The following is an 18,083-nucleotide window of genomic DNA, read 5'->3' on the forward strand; positions in this document are numbered from 1 at the left end:
AGGCTTTACCTCCCAGCCAATAAATTAAAACTTACATGGCACAACTACCTTTTTAACATTTTCAAAAATATATATATAAGCATAATCTTGAAAGTTATTTCTTAAGCAAGTGCATATGGCTATTATAATCTGCAGTAAAATTAAGAAATGTTCTAAAAGCTCAGGTGTTGATTGTACGGGCTGGTCGTTGGCGTCAAGTATTTACACTGTGTCATGGTCCTCGCAGTGTGCATGGCAAAGTAAGGGCGCTGGTACTCGCCAGCTATTGCCACCAACCCCATTTGAAATAACCAACTGTCCAAAGTGCAACCACACCCATATCTAGCTTTAACAGGCTTTGGCTGGTTTTTTGAAATTATACTGTTAATAATGTATGTTCTAATTTACTACCTCCCCAACCCACCCTCATAGTGTATCTTAGAATACAGCAGAAACATTTCACACTTTCTCCGCCGTCTACAACATGCCAGCCAACAGGTTTTCTTATAAAACGATTCAACCGCTTTCGAAAGGCTTTGACGTAGTGACTACACAGCTTCTTACTGTAATATACAAACTGAAGCACACAAAGTTTCCTGTTTCTGTTCTAGGACCAACTGTTGTACATTCTAGAACATACCGGACCAGGCATGGAGGGCGCTGGAATCTAAAGCACGTTGACGTTAACTCCTCAACTTACAATACAACAGTGAAAATGTAAAGTATATATAGACAGAATTGAATAGTCCATTCATTTTAGTGCTTTGAGCGCAAAAAAAAGAGTTGGGCATAAGAAAATTATGCTACTACAGTACAAGTATTGATAGATTATGCTTTCAAATGTAAAATAACCAAAACAAAAATAACATAAAAACAAACATTAGATTGCATCTACATCTACTATACATAATTTAAGCTGCTTTTTAATCCCCATCTCATTTAGAAAATATCTATTCATCAAATATCTATTCTACTAATTATATTACAAGAATCCAATCACAGGAAATAGAAAAATATCAAATATCACCAGTGATGATAAGAAAACATGACAACCTGAACGAGCAGAAATATTGCTATGGTAACCACCATTGTCCTTTTGACATCAGCGAGTATCATCCCTCTGGTGCTCTTATTGGCTGTCCTGACGCCCCTGATGTTGCAGGGAAGAATCAGCACAACGCAGAGGAAAGAGGAAGTGGGTAATTGGGGGTTGTGTGGCAGGGAGGTGTGAGTGTGTTGTTACTGTCAGATGGCCGTGTCCCAGAACACAGTTGTCTGTGTAGGGTAAGGGGGAGGACGGATCTTTTTGACCCCACTGCTTTTCCCCCAGCCCGGGAGGACAGATGCGCTTTCCTGCTTGCACTGACTCCGCTCCAGGTGCCTGTCCTCATTCCTGTCCGGAGGAGGAGGCCTCTCCTGAGATCTCTGCAGGTGTGGATGTTGTCTGGAGCGGATCTCCATGCAGAGGGTGCGTTTCCTCTCGATCTGTTCCAGCATGGTGGTGTCTCCACAGATCCATGGCATCTGGGGCATCTTAGGGGCAGAGTCAATGCATTAAGTGAAGCCAATACAGTCAGTCACACGCTTTAAAGCCCCTAAAACTCGGCTCTTATGTATTTCTCTATAACATTAAATTAAAGTTTTCAGAGCCTGTAACAGGTTAAAAATATAGGTAAAGAAAAACAAGGAAATTTGCATACCTGACTTTGATGTGTCTCTGCTGCTCTCCTTTGCGGAGTTCCCTTTGGGGAGGGGTTAGCAGGCAGAGAAGGTGAGCGGCCATACTTAGGTGCTGCTTTCAGATCTACGAAGGGAGGAAAAAATCACACTTTTCATCATATGTAATAAGCATTGTTAAATGCTAAATGTTAAACTGGATGCTTTATGCCACATTCATATGATCAATACGAGATTCACTTGAGAATTTGAGGTCTTAAGCCTCACCATTTCCTGTTCCCGTGGTCATTGGTGGGCTACCAGATGATCTCCCGTGGTGAGTAGGTGTCGTTGTGGATGAATGCTGCCCTGACGTTGTGCTGCCATTCCTCTCTTGTGCTTTTGATTGGTCCATGCGTCTGGGCGTGCCATCTGATCTGTATCCTCGTTCTTTACTATCACACCTATACTCCATTGCAGAGGGGCTCTTTGTGATCTTGACATCGTGATGATGCTGCTCTGAGCCATTCAGACTTCTGTCTTTGCTGTCCCGTCTCACTTCGAGTCCAGTTCTGCTCAGATCTTTACTGTCCTGCCTGGGTAGAGGAGGAGGAAGATCTCCGTTGTGGCAACTCCGGTCTCTCCCCTCATGCTTGGATTCAGAGCTATAGCCAACCCTGTCCTTGCTGTTGCTGCTTCTGGATGTTTCCTGTCGGGGTAGGATCTCAGGTGGCTGGTCTATTCTACCTTCATGTCTATGCTCCATGTCATTCCTTACTCTCTCTTTGCTATCCTGTCGGGGTAACAAATCAGGGCGATGGTCTTTGCTCTCATGCCTATATTCTGCTCCAGTTCTAGCCCTGTCTTTGCTCTCTTGTCGGGGTAGAAGCTCAGGTGGCCTGTCTCTGCTTTCATGCTTTGAGTCCACGCCGTTCCTGGCTCTCTCTTTGCTATCCTGTCGTGGTAAGAGCTCAGGTGGCTGATCCAGCAGTCTTTCTCTGCTTTCATGTCTACAGTCTACACCGTTTCTTGCCCTTTCCTTGCTGTCTTGTCTTGGCAACAGCTCGGGTGGCTGATCTAGCAGTCTCTCCCTGTCTTTGCTGTCCTGTCTCAGCAAAGACTCCATTCCATGTCCCCCGCTCCGATCTTTGCTGTCTCTCCTTGTCATCAGGTCACCATTGCTAATCCCTCTGTCCTTCGAGTCTCTTCTTATCAATGGAATGGGTTCTACACTGCTGTAGCCCTGGTCCCTGCTATCCCTGCGAACAGTTGGTGCATCTACACCGCTACAAGTACGGTCTTTACTGTTGCGCCTGTGCGGCAGTGCCTCTACATTGCTGCTCCCTCTTTCTTTGTCTCTGTCTTTGTCTTTGTCTTTGTCTTTGTCTCTGTCTCTCCGGTGAGAAGACTCTTTGTTGTGGCGATCCTTGGAGTCTCGCTTGGACTCCTTGCTGTGGCTGTGGCGCTCCTTGCTTTCACGCTTGGACTCACTGTGAGACTTGCTTTTGGACTCAGCTGTAAAAGAATAAGGGAAAAAATGTCAGAAGACGAACACTTAAATGATTCTAATATCCAAGCTTATTATGCTGTAGGCGATAATACATTGAAAATATTGGCTAATAACAATTACATTTACATGACATTTATTAAAAAATAGCAGTGAGCTGGATAAATTGTTTAAATATAAATTCAAAATCAATTACATATTACATTACAAAATAATGTTTTTCTGCTTCAAGTTTCTGCACTACCATCATATATCCGCTAGGTGTCACTCACCACTCACTGAGGCAGCTGCAGTAAACGAGTGGAATTAGATGAGTCAATATGTGGGCTAACAGGCATTAGGATTATGTTCATCGTGGTATATAATAATAAACAGTTTGCTAATATTGTATGTTTTTACTGTATTCTTCTTTCACCTTAAAATGTACACAATAATACACATGATGGTACCATAGAATAACCACAGTAACCAATACAAAACATATTCTGAAACATTCACCACAGCCATCGGATGTCTCTGTGTTTAACTTTCCAGTTTCTTCATGCACCACGACATTGTGTGCTCTGACTCTTCTTCAGCGTGTATGCATATAATATTTCATCCCCTGTGCATAACAAATGCTAATAGGGAACCGTATGTATGTCACTGATTCAATGCTCAATAAAGACATTATAGATCAACACTGCATACATAAAAAATGTATTTGCATGATTGATTTCCATGTAAGCTGTGCATCTATATAGTTTCTATATGGGCTTTAACATACAATGCCATGCACAAGCATCCTTTGTCATGTCATGCGTCATACATGGCTTTTTAGCGTGTGTGTGTGTGTGTGTGTGTGTGTGTGTGTGTGTGTGTGGCGATTAACCAGTTGGTAAGTGGGTCAGACTAGCTGTTGCTGCTGCAGAGAGGGAGAAAACAAATTAACCTCCATTCATTGTGTTAGGTTTGTGTGCTCATTACACCGTGTGTGCTTGTAGCCAGTCACAGAGCAACACACACACAACCTGTCAGGCCTTTAGCCCCATGTGGTGCTTGTACACAGGTGTTGGGATAAAAAATAGACCTGTCAGCACAGCCCACCCTTCGTGTATAGAAACCATATGAAAAGTGTTTACAATCCATTTGGGGCTAGAGATCAAAATACTCATTGGTAGGACATCACTGGGAATTCCTGGCTCCTAAATGTACCCCTTAACAAACAAGCTAACCATCACTTCATGTAAACCAGTAATGCCACAGATATATTCAAGACCAATTGGCACATGTATACACCAACTTCAAGATGTATTTATCAGTGAAGTCAAAATAGGAAGAAATTAAAATTTGTCCACTTCCACTATCCTCATGTGCACAGCTGCCACAGCTACCTAATTGGCTTAATCATGAGAAGGGTATGTGCTGATTGGACAGAAAAGAGAATCTGAAATCCTCTGATCAGGTGTAGATTTGAGTTCAGAGCCATATAGCCATTCCCCATCAGGAGCTCATTGCTCAGTTGTAGACCGGCATGCCCTGAGCTGTGATTGGCTGCGTTACCCATGGGGAGGGAATCTGCAAATAAGAAACAGGGATTTCTCCTCCTTCCACTGTTGCTATGTTGTAGTTGCTAAGAGCATTGAGTAAGGATGGATGTGAGGACTTGTAATTCTTTTATGATTTATGTACAAAATGTGCTTTAATAAATCTCTTTTTTGGAGCATTTATTTGAGGGTTTTAGTTCAATTTTTAAAATGCATTCACATTGTACAGCTCAGCTCTGAAGAAGAAGTAGAATTAGAGTTATATGTCAACTACAGGGTTAAATGTCATGTCAAACCACACTCTAAATCATTAGATGCTCTCTATTAATTTATTAGTGACCCTTTTCAAATAATGCATGACATGCCTCTACATGAACTACATTATCCTTCATGCATTAATGAAACACCCTCTTGCTTATTTAGTTTAGTTTAATGCCTGCAGTCATCAATCTTTTATTCGTTTACATTACATTTAAAAAATATTCAGGTTTCGCATGGCTATTTTAACACAAAAATAATGGTTGCATTATGCATGAGAACGAGAATGTTAATTTGTGACTGACTGATAATGTTGCTGGCACCAGACTCGCCATATGATAATGTGAACGTGTTTTTACATCCTTTTTTGTAAACTTTGGGAAACTTGTGCACCTATATAATTATAAGATAATTATGTTTCCCTTCACAGCTGAATTCATTTTGGCAGAGTCTTGAGTGTGGCATGGCTATCTGTATTTAAACATGATGTTTACATATTTAAAAGTAATGCTGCCTGATGGCCTAATGCCATGAGTAGGTTTGAGGGGCCTGCTGTCCGCTTTAGTCTCTAATCCCCTCAGATTAAATCATACGATCTGTATCAGACTTGGCTCGCTGGGCCTAGATTAAACAAATGGACGGTTGCAGAGACCTTCCACAAACACCATGCATGGTACTGTAAAAGTGACGCATTCTCTGCACAGCCTCCTAATTTAGCAGGGTTAATTTGGTGACCCAAAACAGGAATAAATGACACTATCATTGGTTAGGGAACTGAAGACTAGTGTACTGCAGACAAAGCATTTAGACACAGACACTGTAAATGTCGTCCATAGACACTGTGTGATGTTACTCCTGCTCTCCTATTTGTTATTCTTACGTTGCAGCGCCTCTCTGGTGTTGGTAGGGCTGCTTTCTGGTTAACTCTCTTAACTAAGTCAGTCTCACTCACAAAATGAAGATATGTACATACAGGGTAAGATGTCTAAAAGGAGATGCAGTTAAAATCTGTCTACACTCGTCAGGAATCAAAGAGACATAAATAAGTTAATATGAGCACACGTGTTTGTGCACTTTGCTTTTCTATGTTCCCAAATGATGAGGCAAATGTGTGAAATGACTCACTCTCTCCAGGCTCTTTAGACTTCCTGCCACTGGCATTTTTCTTCAGCATGTTCCTGCCTGTGGTGAACAAGTTGGTTAGTTCGTCCAGCGGGCTGGTGGGTGTCCGTGAACGTCCCGTTGACACATTCTGCATAGACCCATGGAGTCGACCCCCACCGTCTTGAGGTGGCGAGCCTTTGCCGTGAGGGGTGGCAGAGGCGCTCCGCGGCAGCCCCCCCGGGAATGGCATTGGAGCGTCAAAGGGAGGTGTACGCATGAGACTGAGAGGGGTGAGACAGCGGCCCATGCTGACCGGCGATGGGCAAGCAGAGTGGCTGCGCTGATAGGAGGATGAGGAGGAGGATTTGTAGAGGGTACAGGGTAGAGGAGGCGCAGAGGAGCGCCCAGATATGGTGAGTGTTGGGGTGGCAGTGAGCTCCCTGCGGATGTGTGCAGAGGAGGGTGGCTCGGTGGAAGATGTTGGGGATTTGCTGTAGGATTGGTTCTCCAGCATGGGCAATTTGGTTACATCTAGAGGGGTGAGGGGAGACTCGTCTGAGTTGGGCGAGCACTGCGCTGGCGCCGGTGGGAACACCAGCAGCGGAGGCCGATGGGTGAGTAAATTGGGGAAGGGTGCAGGAATGTCACAGAGGGGAATGTTTCGAGGTGTGGAGCAGCGACTGAGAGGTTCAGGGTCATAGGGCGCCGGGGTGGGACATGCGGAGCGACATCCCACAGGGTCAGTGCGGTACTCCATGTCATCCAGAGCTGGGTACTTCATCTCCTCGTACACAGACTCTCCCGGCTCCTCATCCTCACTCTTCAGGGGCTCTCGAGCTCCGACATCAATCCCGCCCATCTCTATGTAGACAGGTTCATCTTCACAGTCGTCTGTAGGGCTGTCGTCACTCTGTGGAGGCGAGGGGTTGCGTTCGCAGGGGGAGGTGACGTGGTGGAGGGGTTTGGATGGGCAAACCCCGCTGCCTGCGTGGCTCTTGATGTAGGACTCATCGAAGGAAACACTCAGTTGTGTGTTGGGGTTCCTCTTAGGTTTTGGTGGCGGCACCCTCCTGCAGTCCTCACTGCATCCTTGAGCTCCTAGGATAGAGAGAAAGAAAGTCTAAACACAAATCCATTGAGAAAATCACATTTACAAGCACGGCCTGATAACAGACAAGTATGCAGTATATCATTTGTTTTCTGGATTATTCATTTGTGTGTCAGTCTGACTGATATTTTTTTGTGGTATGAGACATGACAAAATAATGTTGTCTGATTACAGAGCTATCATACACAACGCTATACTGAATTTGCCAAAAATCGTGTGAATCATTTCTCATTAATATAAATCCCACTGCAGTTTTGTGGGTCAGATGTAGGTCAACATGTATAGTTGTGAGCAATATCTTGAGTCAGATATGTGGGAATAGTTGAGGCATATGCATGTTTCTAGGTCACATATACGGCAGTGGAGCAGTATGTGAGTATAGTATCTGGGTCACACATACTGTGGAGCTTCTTTCTGATAGTGGTGACGTAGCATTGCAGTGTGAATCTCTTTAGATGTGGTGCAGTGAGGCTATGGTACAGTGTTCACTAGATACTACTGTACATTACGGTCCTAATGCTAGCTTACTCACAGTAGACAGCGCTCTATACTACTGAGGTGCCCACTGTGTATTTCTAGGTCAGACACTGAGATGTTTGGATAGGAGTGTCCCTTTCTCTGATAGGCAGGGGGGAGATAAGTGTAGTTAAGAGCCGGACCGTGTTTGAAACTGCAGATTTTACACCTTTAATAATTCAGATGCCAGATGGCCCAGACACACGCACACTTCCCGTTAACTGTATGACTCACCACCATCACTACACGCACGCTTCATGCCTACACATTCAGAGAGGGAAATTAGGACAGGCATGTACACATTTTATATCACACAGTCTCACAACCTGTGAAGTCAATCTTTCCAGAAAATGGGAGTCTATGGAGAATATATTGCAGAAAGTTAGATAAACAGGTATAAATAAAACGAGTATTTTTGTATGTTTGTTGTGTTGGAAAAATAAGAAAATAACTAAATAACTAGAGATAAAGCAATGAAATCAAAGTCAAGAAAATCCAGTAGTTGACACAAAACTTAAAACTGAAAATCAAATCAGAATATTTAATTTTGTTTCGTAGTGATATTTTGCACACCTTGCATTTCTCCAGGTTGATGTTGATGATGCTACTTTGAACTGAAGATAAAACAGGCCTTGGTTCCACATCTTCTCCTCATTACCACTAATTAATACGGTGTTAATATAAGATTTGGTTCAACACAGATGTGTTCCTGGTATGTGTTTAATTGGACTGACATGAGACTCACATTCTCTCTCTCCCTTTCTTTGTGTGAGTATGTGCATACTTAGTGTAACTATGCCTTTTTTAAACAATCACCGAATGCATTATTACAACAGGTTTGCATGGAGGACCTTGAGGTCTGTTTCAGCACTGATGATGAATCCATCCCTCCAAACATCTCTTACTCCCTGTCCCTTCTCTTCCTCTCTCTGTTGCTCCCTCTTCTCCCCCTCCCCCTGTAGCGGATGTGTTTACCCGCAACCCCCACCCCCTCCCTCTCCTCCTGGGGAAAACGAATCTAGGTCAATCGCTCCTCCTGAATGAATTCTACTCCGACAAGCTCCTCCCCTTCCCGCTACAGCGCCAGCTACAGAGCACGCAACCCTCCCCTCAGCCAGGGACACCCCCACACTCTCACTCTGATTGGCTCTGAAGCCTCAGACTTCAGCATCTCTAGAGCCTCATTGGCTCGAGCTGCTCAGTGATTCTGTGATTGGCTGGGCTGCAGGGGGTCTTGTTTCTGTGGGATGGTTGCCGTGGTGCCCAGGAAGATCTGTGTGCACATAGAGAGATCCCCACCAATCTGAGCCAGGCTGGGTGACTCCCTAAACATCACGTTGGCAACGAAGCATCCAAACTGAAATGGAGTCAAAGCTTCCTGCAACCTCTAAATCTTTTTGCTCTCACAGCCACCTGCCTCAAAGACTATTATCATACTCTAAATGTCAGTATAATTTTGCAATGCTTATTTCTTGTACAGTGGGCTATTTTTTTCTAATAAAACTGTATGGCTGTGTGCATTTGTGTGTGTGCATTTGCTACAGCAGACATCGTATCTGTGGCTTGTTGAGGGAAACATTCCTTTAGCTCAATTAATTCCTATCTCATTCATTAAAGCCTTTCATACACTGAGTTGATGTGCTATAATTATTCCCTCATCTTCATCCATGGCCAAACAGGCATATTGTGTTTGTTTATTTTGCTTCAGAAAACTGACTGACATTGCTGCAGGGTGCTTCTGCTGGCTCTCTACTAAGGAATCTCTCAATTTTGGCCTTGCCAGTTTTAACTGGAAGGAAAAGTAGTTTGGCCTTTACTGGTGATTTGCCTCGTAGAAATATTAAAGTATGTCAATTTTAAATGAGGTGATAGAGCTGTCAAGACACTTCTGCCTTCTTTATGTGCACGGAGAGCAGCTTTGACAATTGACTGTGTTACCACAGTACTGATCCATCTACTGGGGTAAAGTTACAGGAGCTTCAACTTAATACACAGAACTTGTTACTATATTCATTGTATCAGGACATTACTCTCAGCAACAGAAACTGCGACAGTATTCATAGCCTGGGACCTCTAATGAGTGAAAGACAACTTGGACATACAACACCTGAAGATTACGTGCACAAGCCACGATAAGCCAAAATGATTACATACAATACATTTATGAATATTCGTTTCTGCCATGCGTCCCAGATCTTTTTTACTCTTTAATATTCTCAAAATAGAATGACCATTAAATTCCCGAATAAACAGAATCCGCCATGGCCTTAAAATGCAGCTATTACGAAACACAAAATAATGTAGGAGGGTATATTTTCCAAGGCTCAGGGCTTTGAAGCAGCACAAGAAATATACCAGTCATTCATATGCATCACATTAAGATCATTTCACTCTTGGCTCAACGTGTTGTGAATCTTATACTATATGATTTATCTGTGGGGCAAGAGAAAACATGTCAGCAACCAGTATATTTGTTTAACCGACAGTAACAGAGCTCAGTGAAAACTGAAATTTAAGCTTTATAGATTTTGGCATCTGCAGTTGCTCTACCATGTGTACTTAATCTTTCTGGAACATTGGTACATTGGTCCACTGTCATTCAAACATACTAAAGAATGTTAGGCAAAAATGTCCAGGCTAGTCAGTGTAGCGCAGCACAAATCTCTTTTAAATATTCCTTCATATGAAGCTAACTGAACTGCAGGTTAGCACATTCTTATAGTTGTTATTGTCTAGTCCCAGATGTTTTTGACCATGGTTTAACCCCATTATACTTATAGTTCATTTGCCACTATGGTGCTTAGTGTGAGGTATGCAGTGAATAGCTAAATGTCACGTCATTGTAGGAGAAACAGTGTTGAGGAGGGCACTGCAGAGAGCAGCTATATATAGCAAAGCAGTTTGGTGTGAAGTGCCACCACCACTCACCGTCACATCTCTCTCCACGACAGGTGGACATGGGATTGTGGTCCACCGCCTCAGACGACATGCTCAGCTTGGTGGCTGGGTCCCTCCTAGGCTTAGGCGGGGGCTGCTTCCTAGAGGTCGGGCTTCCCACTTCCTCCTCTCCTCCGCCCCCACTGCTCCCACCACCGACAGAGTGGAGGGACTGGGAGCGTATGGAGAAGCCCTGCCCACAGGCGAGGGCATGCGGGTGGGGTATGGGCATGCGTTCCTGGGGGTCCGGCATGGTAATGGAGCCCATGCGTAAGTGCTTTCCTTCAGTTGCTATGTCCTCACCCGTCCTAAAACAGACAGAGAGGGGTTGAGAGAGAGAGAGTGTCAAAGGAGCAGAAATATCTATGTAAATATGATGATGAATGATCTAAAAAGAAAAAAAATATTATATTAGTTTACATCATTGGACTGAAATCTTGACCTAAGTTCCCACATCATGCCTGTTCCTGTTAGGAGACAGCACAAATAACACACCATACTCTGGCATACAGAGTCATCATGGCTCCATTTGTGTGGGCATTTGTGTGTCTGTGTGTGCATGTGTATGTATGTGTATTTCACTCTGTGCAAGCAGCTCAATTGATGAGAGCGCTAAGTTAACAATAACAGACATGTTAGTGCCACTGAAAACAGGGTCTCTTTCAGGGCAAAGCATTGATTTGAGTTTAACCCTGGATATGACCGATGCCGCTCACACAACCACACACATAATGACACCATGGAAGTCCCCAAGCCTGTATGCAATCAATCCCTATAAATGGATGATTGGCCTGAATAGAGCGTTAATGATGTCTGAGTGTTGTGTGGTAATGGGGGAAAGGAGGGCTGTGCGATACACACACACACACACACACACACACACACACAGTGTAAATGAGTAAATGAGCTCAAGATCTGACTGTGTTTATGGAAAATGGTTTGTACAAATGACATGATATGTTTGCAATGTATACACACTTTTTCACTGCAGTTGACATATCTATTTATCTCATATCAGAGAGTCGCAATTAAGCTTAATGTCAGAGATTTGTTTAAACAAATGGTATGAAACAGGATGAATTTGCATGTGTGGCTTCACAAATCCCTATCTTGCATGTGCATGCGTGTGTGTGTGTGTGTGTGTGTGTGTGTGTGTGTGTGTGACCCCTCGATGTGTGACTTTGCTGACTCTGACTCCCTCCAGGCCAGCTGCTGAACAGAAGGTGCTTGGTGGGGTGGGTTCATTGGTCAGGGGCTTAGCTTTGCCTAGCAACAGGGTACCCATAGAAACCAGACACAAAACCAGCTGCCGCCGCACAACAATAATAAAAGCACACGTGCACATCAGGTGCATATCATAACCACATCACATTTTGTTTAAAGATGAAAGTGGTGATACAAAAGAAAGGCACCTACAGCAACATGTGGAATACTATATATTATTTATAGTATAGTATATTATATTATATTAAAGAAAGCTGGGGAAAAAGTAAACATGAAATCACATCTTTAGTGGATATTAATGGATTTTCTGTGTAAAAATATTAATCATCCATGTTTGGGCTAAATGGAGAATATCTTCATTTCCGGCATTCAGCCACAGGTGTCAGCAGTACAGTGTTAACAGTCTTTCCCTCTCATATGTTTTAGGTGGGCATCTGCTGCGACTGTGTGCATGCACACCCATATACATGGGTTGTGTGTGTGTGTGTGGGTGGGTGGGTGTGACTGGAGTAGTGGTGACTGGATTATTTATAGGATATTTGCCCAGTGATTGGCTAGAGGACAGACCACAGGTGCACTTGGACCAGTTGGAGTTGACTTGTCGTCGGGCAGCTCTGGCTCTCTCACTGTGACACCATGCGACAGGAAAAACAACATCAGAGAGGCGAACAAAACACTAAAGGAGATCTTAAGAAAAAAAAAAGATTGAATAAAAAGATGTCTATCTGTGAGTGCATGCATGTGTGTGCGAAGAGCAAAGAAAGGGAAAAGCAGCCGTTTGGAATTTGCAAGCATATGTAAATATAAGTAAATGTAAGTGTGTGTTTTTGTGTATGTATGTATATTTTTGAATAGACTTGCATATAAGTAAATTTGTGTGTGTGTGTGTGTGTGTGTGTGTGTGTGTGTGTGTGAGTGTGTGTGCATGACTGTTTGAATAACTTCCTCTGATGAAACACAATAAAAGAAAGCAGAGTGTGATAGCAGCAGGCAGGAAGGCCCGCCTCACTCAAACCTAACGTGCTGATCTGATTGGCCTATGGCTGTTCCAGCTGTCACCAGGCAGAACACATCTCCTGCAACTGAGCTCACACTTAATCTCTCTCTAACAGGTCCCCCCCCCCACTCTTAAACACATTTGCTCTAACAAGCTCTTTCACCCTCAGACAATCACACAGGCCATTTGTGTCTATCCTAACCATTCCCACACACTAACATATTCTATTTTCCTGTTGTCCACGTACATGCACACACATGTACACAAGCATGCATGTACGTGCTTGAGCACACGCAAATGCAAGCATGCACACATGAATCCTCACACTCTCTCTCTCACTCTCAGTCAGTTACTGTAAAAATGGGTCGTCTCATTGACCTACTTATAGGCCTCATGAAAAATCCAGTTATTTTTTAGACTCTTCCTCCAGTGACTTTGTATTAATATTTTAGCTTTAGCAACAGCTGAGAGACAGTGGAAGGATGGCAGGACAGTAGATGCCACTTTCCTCAGGCATCGCCCTGTCCCATTCACCAAGTTACTGTACAGGACTGCATCAGATTTATAACAATGGAAGCAGAGACATATTGCTGGCAAGTGATAAAAGAGAGGCCGGGACAGATTTTGGAGTGTTTTTTTTGTGATGCCTGAGGTATAAAGTTGAACTCAGCTTTGATCATGCAAGTGATATGTACAATGTGTGCAAACAATCACGGTGGCAGCGGAGAAACAGCTCTTTTTGAATCACATGACCCTTTGACAGAAATGTGCACAATAAATCAGTTAAGAAGAACCACATCTGGTCACATATAAATGCTCAGCCCCCAAAAACCCACATCAATGTAATCATCTGATGCACAGCTAAAACTCCCAACAGCTGCTAAAATACTGTGTACTGTGTCAGACAGAGTGACCAAACACAAATGATCTATAGCTTCCATGACAACATCAGACAGCATTTCCCATAAGCCTTCCCGCTGCAAACGGATGTTTGTTTAGCATGTTGCACCATTAAATTAATTGTTTGACCATCAAAGTGGAAAAAAGTGTTTCTCTACTACTTCATGGGTGTTCTCTCAGATAAAATGTGCATCCACTTGATTGATGTCCTCTTTAATCACACATCAAATTGTAATACTACTTATGAGTACTGTAGACTAGAAAAAAGACAGCTCGATGAATACTTTTGTTTCTTGACTTGTAAAAATTACACATTTTCAAATGAGTCATCGGTCCTAAAACTTAATAAACAGGGATGTTATTCCATGTTTGTGCATAGAAAGAACCACCGAAGCAGATTTATGACTTACGGTCATTGCTCTTGAAGCAGAGCTTTTGTGTTTTTCATTGTTAACCACTGAAAAACACTAAACAAACTAAATGAAAAAAATCCATAAGTTAGTCCACAGAGTGTTTCTTGGTGTTGCTCCATACTCTGAAGTTCTGCTCTAAATTTTCTTTTGAGACACAGATGTCCCATTAACATCCCAATGACTCTGTGACTCATTGCTCGCTATTCTACTCCACAACGCAAGCACGCCGTGTCCACATGATAGTCACGTGGTGAGTGCGTGCCTCTTATTTGCTCAAGTTTCGGGATGCCACACAGTGGTGTTGCACAGTGCTCTAATTGCTTGCTCATCACAATGTGGAAACAGGGTGCAGCTGCACATGTGACTGATCTCTGATGAGGTCGATTGGAAAAAACAAATCTTCTCAAACTCTAAGGAAGGGTCTTGACAATGATACATCTTTCTACACAGTTGGGGCATTTTCTTCAAACAAACTGGAGTTAGATATACATAAATTACAACCAGGAGTCTCTTAACATTTCTCATTCCCACCCTAACACACTTTCTGTCACAGCCCACACCATTCCTTATTAATTCTAAACGCTCTCCATCTTAAAATGGAGCAGCGACGACCTCCATCCAAGGACAAGTCCCAAATAAGTCTAAAAGTGAAAAATTAATTATCCTCTATAGATCATGGGGTGCACCAGTCCACACTGGCAACCCCCAAAACATGGCAACCTGCCATTGCCACAGGGACCCTCTGGCCACTTGTCCCACTTCCTTCCAACCTCTTCCTGAAGTGAACCCACTGACATCCTTGCATTTACGGAACAGAATCCTATTGGTGTGCTGTAGCAAGACTTGTGAGTCTACTTCATATAACACTGTGAAGTCCACCACTATCCTGTCCTATTCTATCTGAACCAGATTCTTAATGCATGTTTTTATGGGATATCTCTGTGCAAAACGTTTGTCAATGAGTCTGTTGTTTTTCCTTTCTTGAAGAACTCTATTTTGTTTGCTTTCTTCCTACCTCCTTATGGCTTCCTCCTGTTTTCTCTTCTTGTCGTTTTTCTCCTGCAGGTATGTCCTATTTCTCTCATTCCTGGCGTGGTCCAAGTTCTGAGCTACCAGGCCGTTGTAGGCTCTCAGCCCATTCTCCTCAACATACTGGAAAAAACGGAGAGTTTCCTCTTCTTTGGAGCTCATCATTCTTCAAGAGTTTCCACAGCATTCTGATAAAGACATATTGAAAATGTTAGTGATTATTGTTTACCTTAAAGAGATACACAGAATACTATTAATAATGTAGTGGTCTGAATGCAAGACAAGCACGCAGTTATGTCAGTAATCATTCTCTCAACCTTCATTTTTTCAAGGTCAGTCTTTGTGAGATGAAAACCGATGAAGCGAGATTGCATCAGGACCATAATAATGTCACACAGATGAGTTTGTGTGATGTTGCAATTGTTTTTAATGTTCCTGACTGTTGCCGTGGAGTTCATGGCCTATGAAAGATTCACAGACTTGCATCATGCTTGTGTCCACAAGAGTAAACGTTTCCCCTGGAGGGTTACAACATCTTTCTCTGTCATTCATTGTGCACACATACATACACAAACACACATAAAAGCTCACATGCACACGTGCAAACAGTCAAGACTCACTATCGAGCTACAGTTACTCATAACCTTCAGTTTCAGTTTTCTTATTGGCTGTGGATCAGTAGCGGCTGCTCATTTTCTCAGTTGTGTTTGCACATTTTCTGGCTGAAATTATTGGCTGTAACCGAGTGGGTGTCTGAATGAAACTGAAAAGGGGCTTTCATCTTCTGCATTTGTAATATGTTCTGGGCTCAGATGTTAAAATATAGTACTCCTGGGACCAGCCACACAGATTAAATTAACCAATCTCTCTAGACTGTGATGCATATGCGGATATCAGCATCAATCTTATGTTTAAGATCTAAAAATAACCTCCTCTTGAGTTGTTCCTTGCTGCCTTTTGATTCTGTAAAAAGACTATTACCAACAGCATCATTGTCATGAGAACGAGTGTGGATGTTTCTGTGAGGAAAAGCCTCTTCAATGAAACATCCACACTGGTGCAATCATACTATAATTCCAACAGCATTGTTTGCAGCCACTTAAGATCCAAACACAGCATGGAGCAGCTAATGATGTGACACATGCGCGTACAGTATACATTTGCCCGAAAACATGTGCAACTGCATGCAACATAGTATATACTATGTGCAACAGCCGAATGTGAATTTGGAGAGGCCAGTGGTGGCAAGAGAAGACAGTGCATGCTTTTATATAGGTCAATGTTTTCAGATCAGCCTAAGACTCATGCTTGTTTACGTGTGAGAGAAGCACTGAGTGTGTGAGTGTGTGAGTGTGCATGGGGAGGGGGAGGGAGCTTGTGATAACTGTATGTATGTTTGTGTGTGTGTATGTGTGTGTGTAGGCAGGCAAGGGCAGCGAAGGGGGCGGGGGTTGCTGGGGCTTGCCAGATGGAGATTGCAGGGCCAACTGAGAGACTGGCCATTGTCTGGCCATCCTCAGCATCCTTCTAACTCGTGTCTGTCTATCAATAAGTCCAGCATGGGGCCTAGGTCAATGGGTTTATCTGCCGGTTCCACTCCCTACGAAGCATTCTCAACACTCCCTACCACAGGTTTTTACCTGCATGAGGAGAGAACTGATAAGAGCCAAAAGAACCACCATCTCAGAGCAGAGTTCAAACTAGGGCACAGGATCCTGGTGTCAACTGGTGTAGAGATATTTTCCCCCTGATTATCACCAGGTCTTATCACTGATGCACAGGCACAGCCAGAGATCTGAAGCTGTACAAAGCAAATAAATCTTGGTTTCTGAGGAGAAACAAGGTGCACCAGTTAGATGTGTTAAGGGTGCAGCAATAGGAAGGCACAGTTCAAACAGTGTTTGAGCTGAATTAAGCCTGCCTGCCTAATCCCTGTAAGCCTGCAGCAGCACTCCACGCTAGAATCAGCTTGTTTATCACACTGTTTTCACCAACCAAGCCTTTCACATTGGATTGTCCTCCCATAACTCATCGATGTAAAATGCTATTTTTATTTGTTAATCTCTATAAAATCTGTCAATTGAGTAACCCAATTTTTTTTTACAACAGCTTTATTTTCCTCTCCATTCTCACTCTTTCCCCTTCACTTCACTGCATTTTCCCTATCTCATCTTTTTTGTCTCCCTTTGCCCTAGCTGACATGGGTTGCAACAGTTGGAACACAGAGGTGCACTTTGCTTTAAAAGTAAATGAAAGTGGCACACCGTTTCTGTTTCCAGGCAACCATGTCACAGGAGAAGGGCAGCATGGATATTCTAGAGACACAATGTCAAAAAGATTGCAAGGCCAATTGTCTGGTGACAACACGTGTGGACACTCATGCACGCACATACACACACATATCAGTGCAGTACAGTGGACCAAGTAAAGCTTAACATGTAAATCCAGGCACACATAGGTGCTACACTTGGCAGCTATGCTTTTGGGATTTTTATGTGGACTTGAGTAGAGAAAAAAAACACTTTTGAATACTTTATGATGTGTATAGCATGAGCATTTGTTGGCATATACATATGCCATATCTTTGTGGGTCTGTGGGTCATTGTTGTGTATAAGTGTGTTGATGAAATGATGCATACTTACAATGGGGCTGTGTCCCTGCTGGTTTGTGGACCAATGTGTCTTCTGTCTTCCCCTGATAAGTCCAGTGCACGCTAGTGAACTCTGACCTATGCTGGAGCACCAGTGCACTATTCCACTTAAATCCACATAGACGTCCATCCATTGTATGTTCCAACTGATTGACTTGCTAGAAGGAGACCCTGTGACCCAGGATAAGGCTGGTGCTAGAGGGGAGCTGGGCCATTGGGTGCCCAGCCCAATGCTCTCTCCCCTGGGCACAAAAGGGAGAAGCGACCCCTCCAGTCCA

The 18,083-nt window shown here is 43.3% G+C and overlaps 1 protein-coding gene across 1 annotated transcript; it reads right to left on the reverse strand.

Moving 5' to 3' along the window:
* Positions 1-1,224: 1,224 nt before the first annotated feature.
* nyap2b (neuronal tyrosine-phosphorylated phosphoinositide-3-kinase adaptor 2b) lies at positions 1,225-15,319 on the reverse strand. The gene is given in 8 exon segments (XM_070919603.1): positions 1,225-1,512; positions 1,680-1,771; positions 1,897-2,321; positions 2,442-3,150; positions 6,052-7,128; positions 7,892-7,896; positions 10,573-10,899; positions 15,141-15,319. Coding segments are annotated over 8 exon segments (3,102 nt in total).
* Between the last annotated feature and the right edge of the window lie 2,764 nt (positions 15,320-18,083).

The sequence above is a fragment of the Enoplosus armatus genome, chromosome 14, assembly GCF_043641665.1.
Source record: "Enoplosus armatus isolate fEnoArm2 chromosome 14, fEnoArm2.hap1, whole genome shotgun sequence".
NCBI lineage: Eukaryota > Metazoa > Chordata > Actinopteri > Centrarchiformes > Enoplosidae > Enoplosus > Enoplosus armatus.